Genomic DNA, 16,934 nt, shown 5'->3' on the forward strand with positions numbered 1-16,934 from the left:
CCTCGGCGCGGCTTCCCCTCTCGGGCGCCGCTGCCCAAGGAGCAGCTGCGGGCGGCCACGCAGCAGTGCGCTCGCCAGAACCCGCCGAGTCTCCAGTCCCATCCCAACCTCTCTCCGCCCCGCGTGCGACCCCGTCCGTTGCTGCGAGCCCCGGCTCCTGCCCCAGACTTCTGCCTCTTTCCCAGCCCCTTTCCGTCCGGAAAAAAAAGGGGTGACGGGGTGGGGGTCGCGCCACCTCTAGGCTCGGCAGGACCCGATCCTGCCGCTGCTGACCCAGCCGGGCCCACAGGCGGACTGGGCGCGCTGCTCGGAGCTGCACTGGCAAAGTGCGGGGTGCCGCGCGGGGCCCACGACCTCCCTCCTGCGCCCCCACCTCCATCCCCACTCCCGGCTCGGGTCGCCAGGGCCCGGGGCCAGTCTGAGAGTCGCGCCCGCGGCAGCGGACTGCGGAGTTGTAAAGAACTCCCGGGCCGCAGTGGCCCGGGCGGGGCAGGGCACGCTCGGCTGCGGCCAAGGACACCGGAGTTTGCGAGTCCCCGCCCGTGCGGCGCCTCCCGCCCTCCCGCCGCGGCCCGCCGGACTCCCCCGGGCCGCCCGAGGCGGGGCCGGGCAGCCGCGGCGGCGAGAGGCGCGTCTTCCGCCCGCCTCCCCCGCCCGCCTCCCTCTCCACCTCTCTCCCCTCCTTCCTCCTCTCCGCCCTCCTCCCTCCTCCCCCCTCCCCGCCGCCCCCCAACCCTCGCTCCTTTTTCTGCTCCCCAAGTGAGCCGGGCGCGAGAGGCAGGCGGGGCGGCGCGGAGCAGGAGCCCAGCGCGCTCGCCCGCCGCCCGCTCCGCGCAGCTCCCCGCGGCCGCTCTGGTCGCCGCCGCCGGCGCGTCGGAGGGAGCCCAGCATGGCCGGGCCGGCTTCGCAGCGCGGCGCGGCGCGGGGGTCCTCGGCGCTCCTCGCCACCGTGCTTCTGTGTGCCGCGCTGGGGGACGTGGTGCGCTCGCAGCAGCAGATCCCGCTCTCCGTGTAAGTGAGGGGAGGGGACTGGCAGCCCCCGACCCACGGTGCCCAAGTTTGAGCGCCTGCAGGTGCGGCGGGGCAGGACCGGCCACGGGCGCCGGCCTCGCCTCTCGCACCTGCCTCCGGCACCCGCGGTGGGCGGCGAGGCTGGGGTGGGCTTCTCTTGCCCCCTTTGTCGGGTTGGCGAGTGAAACCTGGCGAGGCTCACCTCAAGTGACAGCACCAACTTTGGAGCCTGTTTACCTAACCCAACTTCCACGGGCCGTTTAATTACCCCCCTCTTTGGAATCTTGTGTGTGTGTGGGGAGGGGGGGGGGGGGCGGGAAGAATGGGTGAATTTCCTCCGACCAGTATTTGCCAGGTAATGCCCAGTGTGGACCGCAAGTCCTCAGGCAATGATTTAAATCAAAGCCGGCGGTCTTCTTGGAGAGCTGGGGAGACTTTGCGCATTCTGAACTATATGACCGACCCCCTCCTCGGGCCCCTTCCGCGCTGCGCTCTGCAGTTTGGTCCCGGCAGTTTCTACCCAAGCGCTTTTTCTTTCTATATATTTTAAAAATATTTTATCGCTCTGCTCTTGCAGCTTCAGCCCCATGTGTGCGTGCGTGCTGACTGTGACACGGGTGCTACATTTCTTTCTTGTATCCTTTCTCCCTACAGGGTGAAGCTCTGGGCCTCGGCTTTTGGTGGCGAGATAAAATCCATTGCTGCTAAGTACTCTGGCTCCCAGCTTCTGCAAAAGGTAAGGTTTCTGTGGTGACAGGAAGCGATGATTTTTTTCCAGCACAGAAAATGGAGGCAGATTTAGTTTCCCAAACAAACGTGAGCTCCGAGCAGCATCAGTTATCAGAGAGGTGTCTCTGGTCCCCCGGTTTCTTGGCATTGTACCGTGCAGTGACTTCTCCCTACCAACCGGTTATTTTTAGATGACACTTGATTCTAAGCACAAAGAAAAAGCAGGATGCTCACTCGCACTGTCCTGGCTGGGGCTCGGAAACTGAGTGTTTTTGCACGGCTCTCCTCGCAGTGTCGGTATTGCTGTTTCAGTGTGAAAGCAGATGCTCCTCTGGCCAAAAAATGCTAACTTCATCCAAGGGGCAGAATTAGTGCTTATATTCGGATGCCTTTCCCAGTGCGTTGGAGGCGCGGGTTCAGCGTATCAGAGAAAGACACTGCACTATTGTTTGTCATCCCTGCAGTTGTACAATCCCATTATTCCCCAATCATCTAGACCCAGGGCTGGGATGCATTACATCATTACAGATAAGGAGAATGAATGTGGTTATCTTTCCACTCAGCTGCACTGCTGGGTAATAACCTATGAGAGTGGTCCACAAACTTAAGAAATTGGTCTGCGACCATATAATGCTAGAGAGTAATGAGAATGGAGAATTGATTATTAGGCTTTTATCAGAAGCTGCATCAATTTTAATTCAAACAGGCAACATTATACTTAAAATTACATTGTGAGATATATGGTCCTTCCCCCTCCCTCCAAGAAAAAAAAAGAAAAGGAAAAAATGGTCTAGGGAGAAGAGATTAGAGTGGTTCAGAGAATTTCAGGTTTACAAATCAATAGAATTAATCCAAATATTCTCTCAATGGTAGAAACGAAATTGGCCTTTAGGGGATAATTCTCCAAAATTGGGAACAAACAGCTTAAATTGTTAAGTTAACTTTTAAGCATTTTAAAATGTGGTTTTTGGGCCAATGTACCATATGTGTTATGAATGCTGCCTGGTAACCAAGTACGTATTTTATTTATGGCATTCTGCTTCAAAGACTAGCATTTTGGGGGACATTATATGATACATTTTGTCACATGAGATCCAATATCATAATAATGCATCAGCCCAAATTGGAATGACAGAAGTTATTTTGGCTTTGAAATTACCATTAGCCACATTCCTTGAAACAAACCCTGCAAAGATTGTTCAACTCCTGTTTGGGAAGGAGTTCACTGAATTATAGGCAGTTGATAAAAACTTGAGGCTATGATGTGCCTTTATGGAAAATGCATATTTACATACCCACAATCCATCTCAGAGCTTAAAGGAATTGCCTCTGTCCTTAGTACTCTTTTAATTTGGACAAGTCCCTATCATGCTTTGGCATTTTGCCTGTGTGTCAGATGTTTATGTGTGGAGTTCTGAACCATCACATTTCCTGTGTATTTTCCTTCTGCTTTTAAAGAAGAGAACATTTGTATAACTTTAAAGAAATAATTCTCATCTGCATGTTCTAGTTTACTTGTAGAAACTTTGAAAGAATGCCTTTAGAGCCTGTGGTTTTTTTGTTGGTGGTTGTTGCTGTGCTTACATATCTCCTATCTCACATTTTATAGGCGCATATGAAAAATGTTTTTCCCTCCTCTGAAGTTAACACACACACACATACACACACGCACACACTGCACAAAACCCCATCAACTCTATTATTGGCTATTCTAAAATAGCAAATTAGAAACAGCTAAAATGCTTCTCTTACCTTCTCATCAGCATCCTTTCTGATATTGAATTCACAAGCCTAGCTTTGCCTTTGTCCTGTTTGCAGCTTGACAATTGTGTAATTATTGTGTAAGCTGTTTATGGCTTCGTTGTCATTTTCTTGCTGCTGCCTGGTATTTGTAATCTGGTGCAAGGGGAAGGTGAGGTATTGCTTGACATTAGGTTCCAAAGTGGGCATGGGCTCTAACACTTGAAGTGCAGTCATCTGCCATGAGGGTCCTAAAGATCCCGTGACTTTGGCTTGCTTGGCTGGGACTGTCCATGAGCAGAGGGTAAGACATTTTAGGTATCTCGGGGAGCATTTTCACAGGTATCTTTCGGCTGTCCTTTGCCCACCAAATGTGAGTGTATTTTAAAAATTAGCAAGTAACAGTGGTTTAGAGAGTTCAGAGGATGGTAGGAAAAGACCGTGGATGCTCAGAGTGTGGGAGGGATAACATCATTTGGAAGGGCAAGGAGACAGTTGCCTCTTGCTTGCGTATTTTCAAGTTTTTGGCCTTTTGCAAGAGGTTACAAGGAATTACTCCTCTCAGTCAAACTCCACGCGCCCTTTCATTACAACCTTGCATCCTCAACCATTAAGATGCTCTCAAAATGAGTTAGAAAACTTGGTTAGAAAACGCCTTAACACTGTATTAAGGCGACTCAAAGGAGACAATATCATTTTGTGCAGTTTGACTCTATTTACGCTTTTAAAGGCATGGTCATTTAAATATGATTCTCAGTTGGATATACTATATACCACTGTATAATTTTATGTATTATATGTAGTTTCTGTAATTGACACTTCCTGCTGTGAATCAATGTGGTATGTTCATTTTTAGAATGGGAGTTTAGTAATTTTTGCACTAAGGCAAAAACTTTACAAAGTAGATATTGTGGATAACAAGTTATATAAGAATTGTCAGTTTTAAGGAGTTTGGAGACTAGAGAAACTGCCATTTTGGGAGCAGGTATTTGTTGGGTAATATAATCTGCGTTTGCATTCTTATTACTGGCTTCATCCATGTAACCACAAACATTTAGTAATGTACCTCATTGCCGTGGCTTCAGAAAGGAGAATATTTCATCAGTTGTTTCTATGTCCATACCATGGCTTTCACTATTTAGCTTAAACTAATAGATTAAGTATTCAATGCCAGACTTTCCCTATTTTTTCCTTCTTTTTGTCCTTGCTGAATACAGGAACAGCAAGCTATTAGCTCCTTCTAAAGAGGATATTTTTTTATTTTATAGAACACGATAAGCCATGTTATAGCAGAGTTGCGTGTTTTCAGTACAGAATGGAAGAGCACAGGACTTGCTTGTTGGAGTTGGAGTTAATCTTGCGAGGTTTTACGGTTGTTATAGAATAATGAGCCCCTGAAAGGACAGCAGTGGTGAGCTGCTGTGTGCATCCACGCTGTCTTCCTTAGCCGGCAGATACTGCAGGGGTTTCGATTCACTTCAACTTTTAATTAACTTTCCTATTTGACATATTCATGCCAGCATTCAGCTGCCTCTATCTTTCTTCATTTCTCCCCAAAGAATGAGCTTTGTTTGGGTTCCTTTGGGGAGGCACAGTTCCATTACCTCTATATTTTGGGATTCAGTGGGAAGCATTGTAGTAAGTCTGTTAACCTAGGCTGTTAAACTCACGGGCGTCCACACCTCTAACGTTCAAAATAAAAGGTATGAAACTGGTGTGATTCTCATTTCATCCTCTGTAAGGGAGAATTCTGTAGGAGCTGGGCTTTTCATTCTACTTAGACCTGCACTCAGGGCATAAATGTTCATGGGAATGAAGGGTTCCAATTACATTTTCCAGAATCGTGATAATAAATACACAGCAGAAATACAAGTAATGTGCGTCTCTGCCAGTAATGCTAGAAAAGAATTGACATTTACCTCGGACGCCTCACAAAGCACTTACCGAGCATGCACTTCTTGGAATATGCAATCAGGCTTTGCGTTATCAACTATTTATTGAGAGGGCAGCTTTAAAATATAAACTTGATGTGTCTTTCTACAGGACAGAGTCAGCAAAATAAAAGGTTGGTTCTTTAAACCGTTTTGATAATTATGACTTTTCATCAATGTGGAAATCGATGGGTCTCTTAAATAATTAAATAGGAGTATTCACTTATCAGGAATTTGGTAGCAGTTTTGTGCGGCCCATAGGAAGCCTGGCACTCTATACATTGCTTTTATGGGGCAGGTGCTACTTCGCAGAACATTGTTGGTGAATGTTCCTTGCCATCCGACAAGATTAATGCGTTCTTCATGTGCTGCAGATACTTTAATTTATGGTACCACTCTAAATTACTGGACCTTTCCCCAGAAGGTTATTTTTCAAAAGTCTTAAAATCTCTGAAATGACAGCTTTCATCTTTTAAGGCTGTTTATAGACTTCATTGGCCCAATAACGAGGATATTAGCAGAGCAGGGTAAACCAATTAGCATTAGGTATGTACATCTTACCCGAGCAATATATCTAATTTCACTTGTAAACTCATAATGGTCACTTACTGTCCAGATAAAGTTCTTTTTATATGAATTTGCTAAGTTTTTATCTGAGCTTCTGTTGTTAATTGTTTTTTTCTTTCCTTCTTTCTTTTTCTTCTTTCCTCCCTTCCTCCTTTCTTCCATTCCTTCAGATTTCTTTTCTGCTGGGAATATTTCTACTTTGATCTCCCTTTCATTTAGAATCTGCTGCAAACCCTGTTGGGCAGTAGATTTACAGATACTACAGGAAAATATACAGATGTCTATGAAAATATAGTCATGGTTTTCTTGTCCAGGGAAAACTTCAGATTTTTATTCCAATGTTGGTTAATTTTGACCTGTTAGTGTGGTGACTTCATGCTGGTTTTGTCCTGTTTACTTTTTCACTATGAAGTTGATACCAGTGTGCTTTTAGGCAAATACATGAAAATCCAACCAACTAATAATTATGCAACCTGTCCGGTATGGGCAAACACAATGAATGTTATCAGTTTGTGATGAAGACACTGCCATATATAGGATGAACAAAAGTCATAAAAATATAAAACCATTACCCTATGCACCTGCGGCCCTTCCAGGTGTTTGATTTTCCTGTAGTTTGAAGCATATATTTATGGAAGTGCAAATTTGAGATTTTAGCCTTTTCAGTCATCGATTGATCCTCATTTGGTATTTAATGTTCCCACTTATGTTGATCAGTAAATGACTTGGTGTGTTGGGCTTACTTAAAGGAGCATGCATTCTTTTGTAGGGTCCTTTGTGTCAGGTCTATCATTAATTCAGATTTGCAGTCACAAATGCCAGCAAATGGGCTTTTCCTTTATCGAAGTACCCATCCTCTATCAGAAGCAAGTGGCATTTATTTGAAGAGTCCCCCATCTTTCACTGTCAGAGTGCTTGCTAAAACAGTCTTCAAAATTGAGACCCATGGCATCTTCTAGACAAGCAATTTTGGAAGTTCGTGGGTTCCTTAGGATACTATGATTTGACTTTGAGGTTTTTTATGGATGAGAATGAGAAAACATTAAATAAATATTGTAAAATGTCAGGCAATGAATTAGCATATAAGACCTGGGTGTTTTTTTTCCCCCTTTTAATGTAATTTTTATACAAAAGACATAATGGCCTGTGTTTCCTCTCAAGCAACTGCACTGATGCTTTTGTGTTTCATTCAGAGAGAGGAAAAGTTCCTAATGTCAGGCTTCCAGCATCCCTGATAAAATCTTCATTGGCACTGTTTGGTCCATTAAACAAAACTTAGCATCTCCTTCAAGGGGAGAAACTGACATGTCAGGAAGAGGAGGGTGCTGGATTTCTCTTGGTTTTACTGAGTATTAGTGACCAGAAGCCTCCACTCCACCTTGCTGCCCCTGAAACATCAAGGTGGTTTAGGGACCCCTTTGCAATGCAGTCCTCCGGACCATGCTAAAACATGCCCTTGATATGTTAGGCATTTGTATTGCTGGTGTGTTTTAAGGAATTTCTAAGTGTGTAGCTAGCATGTCTGCTTTTCAGAAGAATGCTATTTTACAAATACAACTTTGAAAGGGGTCCAATAAGTTTTTAATAAATGGTATAAACATTTCCATTTCCATTTTGCTTTGAACAACAGTTTTTGGGATCTTGTTCCAAGGCTGTTTAAGTAAGGCCTTACGTTTATAAGTTGTATTAAATTAGTACATTTTGCACAGCTTCCTGATTACCCCAAATCAAGATTTTGAAAATAAACAACTTGGAAGCCAAACTGGTAATGGGCATTTCAAGGTCTTATTGGAAGGCAGAGCGTTATCTTTTGACAAGAAATAGATGGCCATTTCTTCACTCTGTGTACTTCAGATTATTTATTTTGGCACCAGTATTGTCAAACCCTCTGCTCCCAAGGTTAAAAGGGCTGTTATCTATGTAAATGATCTGGACAGTCAAGTCAGGTAGGGTGGTAAATGATTGGATTCATAAAGCAGACCTCTGCTTATCCACTTTAGGTGAAGAGACTAACCTCAATATTTGGGGTGTGCAAATGTGTCATTACCATTATACTTACTGAGTTTGTGTGTATGTGTGGATATGTGTGCACCAATAAGAATGTAGTCTGCTCCATCACAGAATGTGCCGGATGCTGCCCGCTGATGGGGAAGCCTGTTCTTGTCCTCTTAAGCAGCTAGAGGTAGCAAACCAGGGTGCTAGTGTGGAACTGAGGGGTAAGTCCACCAGTCATGGAGTTGTCTAGTGTGTGGGTTTTTGGAGGCAGCAGGAATCTGAGGACCTGCTATGACAGAAACTAGCTCCATAATTTTCAGGACCCAGGGCAAAAATGAAAATGCAGGGCCCCTTGTTTAAAAATTAAGATTTTCAAGATGACAGCAGAGCATTCAAGCAAATGCGGGTCCCTGCAGCGAGCCTTGGCAGAGAGCCCTGTGGGAAAGGCCCTCCTCATTTCGGCTTTTCCTTTTCTCTGCTGAGTAGCTCGTCCTCACAGCCTGTTAACATTCCCAGACCCATTCATTCTAGGAAGCTTCCTTTGCCCACCTTTGTTTCTTCACCAATAAAATCATTTTCTTATATTAGGAGCTACATAACAATAGGTGAAGAGGGGGAGCATTTCAGAGATGTATGGCTTTGCAGATGCTGTGTGATTGAAAGAAAAGTCACTGGCCTGGGACTGGTGGCATCTGCCTGTATGCACATTTGGAGTGGCCTTGGGCAAATTGCCTGATCCAATAGTAATCACTGCTAGCATTTGTTCTGTAGTTCCAGCGTACCAGGTATGATGATAAGCACTTTACATATTTCATGTCGTTAAATTCTCCCAGCCCTTGGTGAGGCAGAGACTACCATTCATCCCATTTTACAGTTTTAGGAGCTGAGGCTCACAGAGGTAGAGTGCAGTCCCACAGGTGACCCAGCTAGTGGGTGGCCAAGCTGGGCTTCCAGCATGCCCACCTGACCCCGGTGCTGTATTCCTTCTTCTTTGTATCATCTTTTTCAACTTCAATTTCTGTTTGGCAAAATGTGAATAATACCTGTACTTCTCTACCCCACGGGCATCTGGGAGGTTGAAATGAGTTAACATCTGGGAAATGACTTCAGAGACAATTAAAGCCTAGGATAATAGTGAGGAGACATGGCCTTGGAGTCAGACAGATTTGGATTTGAGCCCCAGATCTGCCATTTCTTAGCTGGGTGACCTTGGACATGGAGTTTAACGTTTCTGAGCCTGTCTCCTTAGCGTGTAAAAGGAGACTGATACCTTCTCCCTCACAGACTGTGGAGAGGAGTAAATGATGCAAAACATGCAAAAGCACTTAGCACAGGGCCCTGCATGCAGCTGCTTCTCACCAGTGAGTTTTTGGTCATTATTCGTTGCATTATACAAACACAAGCTCTTCAGATGACTTTATCCAGCGTCTGTGGGGCCTGGCTCCGTACATACGTGCTGACTAGGTGGGTGGGCGAGTGTCGGTGCTGGGATGTAGGACAGCGCCCCCAGCCTGGCCCCTGACGGGGAGGAGCTGGAGGAGCCCAGTGCTTTAGGGCAGGAGGAGGCTGCTGTGGAGCACCCAGGCTCAGGTCCTCCTGCTCCTTGCCCTCCCTCCTTCCTCGCTCAGTCCTGCCTTCGTGGCAGTGGGGGAGGCTGAGGAGATGGCTGCCTCTGTCCACAGCCCAGTGAGGCCGTTGAGCCGCAGCCATTTGCCCCGCTGTGGGAGCGCAGCCAGCACCCACGCGCGGCCACTCAGACAGCGTCTGCGTTTCTTCTTGTAAGAATTCTTGCTGCAAGTCTAGACTTCTCCGCACGCCTTCAGCGGTGCTGGAGACCGGTGGAAGGTCAGCACACTTCACGGGTGGGTGACCCTTCTCCTAGTCAGGCGCAGGCGGGTGAAGTGAAGCATGGGGACTGGCATCTGTCACGGGAGCTGACGCCCATGCCCCTTGGCTGTCCCCACCGGCACTGCCCTTCTCGTCTTCAGAACCTCCTTGGCACTTTCTGTTGCCCTTTTGCCTGGGAGCATCTGCAGAACTGTGCTGTTCTGGAAGGCACCGAATGAGTGAAACTCGCCACCCTACTTTGTGTAAACACAGGTCCAAATGCTTTCAAATCGTGAGGGTGGACTTTTGCTACTGTAGCAGCATAACTTTCAACAATTGTTTATCCATAAAGCCATTAGAACCTCAGTAAGAAGTCAGAAAGGAAAGAAAATGTGCCCAGGCTTTCGGGGTTCCAATGGGCTGCCTAGTTCAGAAAAGTTCCTGAGAGCCAGTTGTGCCTGTGAATGTTACAGAACTAGAGGGTCTGACTGCATTGGTAGCTTCCTGAAACCCACCGAGATTGTTACCTGCTCAGGTAGACAAGAGAGTATGGATTGGGGCTGGAGAAAAAGGAAGTGGACTTTTTTGGGGAGTGTTTAGTATGAGCCAAGCATTCTCTGGTCCTTACTCCTACTTGCAGGTGGCTCATGACATCTACCTCTCACAGGTAGGTGGGTCAGGGAGCTGGAACAGCTTGCCACATGGTGAGGCTGGGGCTCAGACTCGGGTTTGTGTGGGCTCCCGAGCCTGTGCCTCTTTCTCTGTAGCATCTGCCTCCCGGGTGGGCTGATCCCACCTGAGCACGGTCTGGAGTTGTATCTGCAGGCCCTGCAGTGGGTTGGGGTGCCGATGCTGTTGCTGTTTTCTTTCCCCCAGGTACATTCTCAGGTGGCCGCCAAGATCAGCTTTGTTTGGACCCCAAGAGGCTAGGAATGACTCCCCTGTCCCCTTGCAGTCTGGGCTTGTGCTAGCTGTGGATAAATTCCTAAGGGACGGCTGACTGAGGGGGCCTGCTTGGCAGGGAGGATTAGCATCCAGCAGCCTTCCCGACTCTCCTTGGTCTGCAATGGAGCAGACCTTGTGGCTTTCCTTAGCAGGATCCAATCTCAGCTAAGGATCCAATCTCAGCTAAGATCTGAGGTCTTGACTCTTCTGCAGAACCCCAAAAGTCAGACCTGCAGCCCATCTGTTTACTCAGGTCCACAAGTATGGTGAATATGTGTGTTTGGCACTTAATGGTTTGACTTCTTTTCCTGGGACTTTGGTGTGTAGATTAAAATGTAGATTAACCTGTAGAAATTCTCAAGTCTATACCCAACCCTCCATGCTGTAAATTTGACTCTGCATTTTCTTCTAGATTTCTCAGCTCCTAGGAAGGAACCTAGTGTCTGGTTTTAGAAGGATCTAGATTTCCATTACAGTGAGCCATGCACAACTGAAAAGATAATATTTTTTAATAAAGAGCACAGATTTTGGGGTTGAATTTTGTCCTGCCACTCTGGGCCTTGGTTTGCTCATCAATAAATTGGGGTTAATAAGAGCACCCATGTCATAGGGCTTTTGGGAGAATTAAATGATATAATACGCGTGAAGTAGTTTCAAACACTAAGTGACAAATGGGAAGCCTTAAGTCTCTGGCCATTCTCTCATTCACTCTGTACTGCTACATTATTTATGAAGTGTAGGAGAGGCTCTGGAATTTTTGTTTGATCCTAGGATAAATTCATAAAATAAAGGCATGTATGTCACATGCATTTACTGTGTGGGGGCCCAATGGCAAACCACAGCACTTATATCCCCAGGGAGGTGCATTTTTTTTCCTTCCTTTCCCAAATCCTCTTAATCCTGTCCCTTGCACCTTAAAGGTAGGCAGTTGTGGGATTCACATTTGCTTTTGCTGTAACATTGCACTGTAATTTGCAAAGCAAGGTGAAAGTTGGAAATATGGGGCAGTTGTTTGGCTCTTTGTACCTATGCCATCCATAATGCCTTTTCCATTGTGCTTTACTGAAGCAGAGGCAGAAAAATATTGTGAAAAGAACAATAGGTGTGGGAGGCAATAAATCCACTGGATGCAGGTAGTCTTCGGCCACAAGTCATAACATACTGCTTCACTCTTAGCCTCCTACCATTTCCCATTATCAGTGAAATTTCTATTAATGCAATACAATTGCCTCATGTGCAAACAGCTCAATGGGCATAGATTTTTGCCCCACTGACATAAATGATAGTCTTTTGGCTTCTGCGATGGTAATGCTGAAGCTTGAGTATGCTTTCTTCTCAATGTTGGCCTGGGCGACTGACAAGTGCTGTGCTTTTGCACACGGGCACAGAGGACATGCCTAAGGGAATCACTATCAGGCAGCCTATAAAGGGTGTGTGTGTGTGTGGGGTGTGTGTTTTAATCTACACAGGTTTTCTTTCTTTTGTTAATAAAAACTGGTAACTCATTAAAAATCCTAGGGCCAGGTCGGATCGGGTATCATCTGGTCACCCTGAAATAAGATGTAATCCTCTCAGGAAAGGGCTCACAGCTCACTAATCTTCTGAAAAAAGCCAATGATTCACATTTTTCAATAGGAATTTCAGAATTATGGAGCCATAGCTAGATTTTCTACGTGCACAAAAAGAGTTTCAGTTTTTCATGTGAAATACCCTATGAATGACGGGAAAGATATATGGCCTTAGAAAGAAATCAGAGGATTGTTGATCTTTAAAGGGATGCAGTTTGGTCTAGGGAAGGCAGAGCCGATTAGAGTTGAGCCAGGGCCAGTCTGGGTGTGAATCCAGATGCGACGCTTGATGGTTGCGTGACTGACCAGTCGTAGTACCTCAGGAAGCTCATCTGTCAGATGGGCAAAATATGCTCACTTCCCTGCTAGGAGTTGAGGCCCAAAGGAGAAGATATGTGTAAGGTGCTTAGCTCTTTGGAAGTGCTTAGGAAAGGAGGGCACTTATTCCTGAGGAGTTGCTTTCCCACAGCGGCAAGGGGTGTCTGCTGAAGACACTGGTTTGTCCACGTGGGGGACAGTTTACTGGAGGCGATCCAGAGCCCTTCCTTGGAGCTCTCTACTGTAGTGGTCCACCACTGAGCCCCACGAGGGCTTCTTTAGGAAGTAATAATAGTGATGACGTAGGTGCTTTACTTGTGTTATTCATTTCATTTCTCCCAGTCATCCCCATCTCAGGGACGCAGCTCAAGGCCAGAGGCGGGCTTTGGATCTGGATTGTGTGAGTCCCGGGTTGGGGAGCATGAGGTGGGAGGGGGTCAGAGTAAGGGCAGCTGCTGCTTCTGGGGACCTGGCATTTTACCAGCGCTCTGGTCTCAGCATGGTGTTGGCTCCTTGGGGTGGTTGGTGGAAACTTCCTCCCAGCCCTTCATCCTTTCCCAGAGGAATTCTTTCTCTGGTTGTTGTTTGGATGCATTGTCATTTGCTTTCATAATTCCCAATTAAAAAGGAGCAAGAGCTGGAATGCAAGGAGGGCCCAGCTAGCCCTCTAGCTTTCTATAGTTCTCTCTTCTGATAAAATGATGCGGCTTGTCTTTTGATTTCCTCTGAGGGTCAGCCCTCCCCTCATTAGGTCTGATTCGTAAGAAGCCTTTCTGAGAAGCTAATTGAATTTGGTTAAGTTTCCCTCTGTGTATTCCCCATTATCCTAATGGATGATAGTGTGGAAGAGCCAGCTTGGGCTCAGGGACCACACGGATCTGGCTTTGAGAGATCCAGCTTGGCCCCTCTTAGCTTCCCTCTAGGCTTCTAGTTCCTCCTCTGCAAAATGTGGGCTTGGCTAGGCTTAGGCATGTAGGCACGAGGTCTTAGCACAGGGCTGGGTACCCAGTAAGTTCCCAGTAAGTGTTAGCTCCTCTGTTTTTGTTCTTCCTGTTTTTTGTCCATCTTTCCTGGATGTTTGTCGGTACTTGCTTTTTCTCTCAGGGAAGTCACAGTTCAGCTTTTCTGCACCTGATTGACAGCTAGTTTGAAGGCCACAGTGTTTGGACCCAAAAGGGTCAGTTTTATTTTTTGAGGAATGAGTTCAGTAGATCCATTTGTGCCCCTGGCATGTCTGGGGATGTGTGATATCCTGAGGACCCCTTATCTCCTTCAAGTGGAGTGAAAGGAGGCAGGTAAGCTAGACTTTAAATTCTCCAAGGACAGGCGTGCTATTTCTGATGGGAGAGAGCTCCCTTTGGCACTTAGCCCAGCACTGTCTATGGGGTGGGCTTCAGTGGTTGTCTGTGGAATGAACGAATAGATGAATGAATAGGTAAACAAAGGAAAGAGTATGTGAGCTGAGCCTCTTCCTTGATGAAAGGAGAATGTTACTGAGCATAGGTGAAGCACCACTTCCTTCACAGCCCTTACCTCATTTACTCTCCAGTGCCTGGTTTTAGGAGCCCAGCGTCAGATGTGGATGCCTCAGAAGGTGGGGGCTGCCTCCAGGCTCCAGCAGCCAGCTCCAGCCCTGCAGGCGGGTCCCCACGCCATAACTCTCTCCGACTGCCCAGCCAGCTGGGCCTCACTGCTGCCTGCCGGGCCACCTCCTCCTTGCCCTTGCGGAGCATTCCAGCCCATCTCGGTCAGCGCCCTGAAGACGCGGCCAAGTCTCTCCCAGAAGCATCTCAGCCGGGCCGAGGGGTGCCGAGCGCCTCTGCAGCGCCGAGCCGAGCAGCTGCAGCAGGAGCACCGCAGTGCCGGGCGGGTGCACGAGGAGCACCAAGCGAGACTGATGGCACCGCCGCAGCCGCCACCATCAACCTGGGCAAGGAAACTCGGCAAAGGCAATTAGGAAGCTGCTGCAGCTAATTCCATAACGCACTGAACGCCACAGTACCAGCGACATTAGGGAGAAATGTGAATTTTAATTTCTGTTCCCTTTACCTTCACGTGGGGCCGTTACCTGGCCTTCTCTGAGGCTGTGCCAGCATCAGGATAAGTGCAAGGCATTTGCTGACTGTGAACTCACCTTCTCAGTGCAGGACTTTATTTCTCTCCCTCCATCCCGCCCTCTTTCCCTTCCTGTCATCACTGGCACTGGATTTCTGAGTGTGTGCATTGCAGGCAGTTGGAGGCTGCTTCTCCTCTGTCCACTGCACATGCATGCAGCATCCACAGAGCAGAATGGTGCTATCCCAGTTCAGGGGTGACATCATGGCTGTGCCTTACATGGGCTGTTTCAGGCACCTTGGTGCAGGAGAGGATCTTTGAAAGAGTCCTTAAAGTTGAGCTGGGAGGTTATTTTTCTTTACATTGCATCCTGTAGGTGCACTCGTCTATTCTCTTCCCCAGGTCTGGCTGCAGGACATACTCAGCGCCTGCATCATGTGCAGCCTCTCTAAGATGAGGGGAGCAGCTGGTTGGGAAGTGGGAATTAAGTTATCTGAATGTAATGGGAGTCAGTTTTGCCAAAAGATGTTGAGCCCAAGCCTCTGCTTCCCCAAAATATCAGGACCCATTACAATATTGCCTTTAGAGGATTTCGAGGAGTCTCACGTCCTGCCGCCCTCTAGGACATCACCGCTCTGTGGTGGCTGTGAAGTTTTCTGAAGGATTTCGGCTAGAGGGAGCCACCTGGGCTGTGTCATAACTGGAAACTGCCACAGGACCCTGCACTGTCCAGAGCTGCGGCTCACCTTCCTGCTGAGTCGGGCCTGCTCATTTAGAATGGGCTGGGAGGACTTGGGAGCTGGGGGTGATCTTGGGAAACTGCCCCTCCTACTGTGGCAGTGTGGGGGCTTGGTGACTTGCCTGGGTCCCACAGGACTGGCATGCTGGCATCCTGAGCTTGCCACCGAGGATCTGGGCAGTGAGGCTCCATGTGCCACAGCGGGTTTCTCACAGGATAGAGAGGGGCAGCCTGTAGCCCCATGTCCCTCATTTCCTACCTCATGCCTTTCTGAGCTCCCGGGTTAAAGCCTGGACTATTTGCCCTTGCCAAAGGGCCTGCTTGCCACCTTCCTGCAGACTGAATTGCATATACCTCAGTTATACCCAAAGAAGATGCTCTCCCAATGTATCTCTTTTCAGCAGTCAAAATATTTTATCCCAATGGGTCATCAGGGGATGTTCCCCTTATTATCACTATCTCCCCAGCTATGTGACACGAATAGGAGACAGAATAAGTAGTCAAGCATTTATTCAGTACCCATAACCCACCTGGAAGCCTGAGGACCCAGGCCTCCGCCCTTTCCACAACAGAGGTTCAAACGACCAGATGTTTCATTTTGGGTGGGATCTCATGATTTTAGAAAAGCTTTAACCATCTTAATAGACTCACAAGAACACATTTGCTTTGGCCAAATGTTGGAAATGTTTTCTTCTTTCCTTTCCTTGCTCCCTTCCTTCCTGCTTCAACAAACATGCACTGAATACGCAGTGAGGCATGCAGGGCCGTGTTGGGCGCCCACAGCCCTTTGCTGCCGTGGCCACCTTTCCCGGCCTCACCCTGAGTGCTTCAGGGACACACGCTGCTCATATTCCCCAGACTCGTCAGGCGGCGTCATGCCTTTGCGCCTTTCCCTGGACCGTTCTCCCGGCTACACTGCTGACCCCGTTACCCTTGTCTGGCTGCCAAACCCTTGTTCTAGTGGATGTCAGACTTCAGTGTGCAGAAATATGTGGGCTAAAAGGGGGAGCTAAATAGGGGAGCTTGTTAGAATGCACTATGCCAGGGTCCCACCCAAGCTTGAGATTCCCCTCAGTAAGCATGGCCCGGGGCCCAGGAATCTGCATTCTTACAAAGGTCCCAAGTGGTTCTGATGTTGGTGGTCCAGAGACAATGCTTTGAGAAATGCTGCTTGCATCCTACCTCTGGGAAGGCTTCTGGCTTCCCCTAAAGAGATGTAGTCTTTTCCTTCTTGCCTTCTGGACTGTGCACATCTTTCCATCTCGGTGGGCTTGCTCACACATCTGTGCTCTCTTTGATTGGAGGTTGTGACTGCTTTACCCCGGGACTCTGCCTGAAGCCTGGGTGGGTACGGGCTCCAGCCCTCATTGGTGCGGATGGCATGGAGAGAGGCTTTCTCTGCTATAGAAATGAGGGCTTGGGAAACAAGTCAGACATTTTATCTTTTAAGTCAGAAGATACCCATGTGCACATCCAAGGGTTGAAAGAGTTTATTTAGAAACCACTGAG

General features: G+C 47.7%; 1 protein-coding gene across 2 annotated transcripts in view; it reads left to right on the forward strand.

Moving 5' to 3' along the window:
• Nucleotides 1–741: 741 nt before the first annotated feature.
• Nucleotides 742–16,934, forward strand: part of CACNA2D3 (calcium voltage-gated channel auxiliary subunit alpha2delta 3) — a 933,078-nt gene continuing 916,885 nt past the window's right edge. The window contains exons 1-2 of one of the 2 annotated variants that reach the window (XM_058288134.2): nt 742–1,011; nt 1,666–1,747. In XM_058288134.2, coding sequence (XP_058144117.1) covers nt 890–1,011; nt 1,666–1,747 — 204 coding nt within the window. In that variant the 5' untranslated portion in view covers nt 742–889. The remainder of the gene's footprint in view (nt 1,012–1,665; nt 1,748–16,934) is intronic. The other variant, XM_058288135.2, reaches the window with a different exon arrangement.

This window comes from Dasypus novemcinctus, chromosome 26 (genome assembly GCF_030445035.2).
Source record: "Dasypus novemcinctus isolate mDasNov1 chromosome 26, mDasNov1.1.hap2, whole genome shotgun sequence".
Taxonomy (NCBI): domain Eukaryota; kingdom Metazoa; phylum Chordata; class Mammalia; order Cingulata; family Dasypodidae; genus Dasypus; species Dasypus novemcinctus.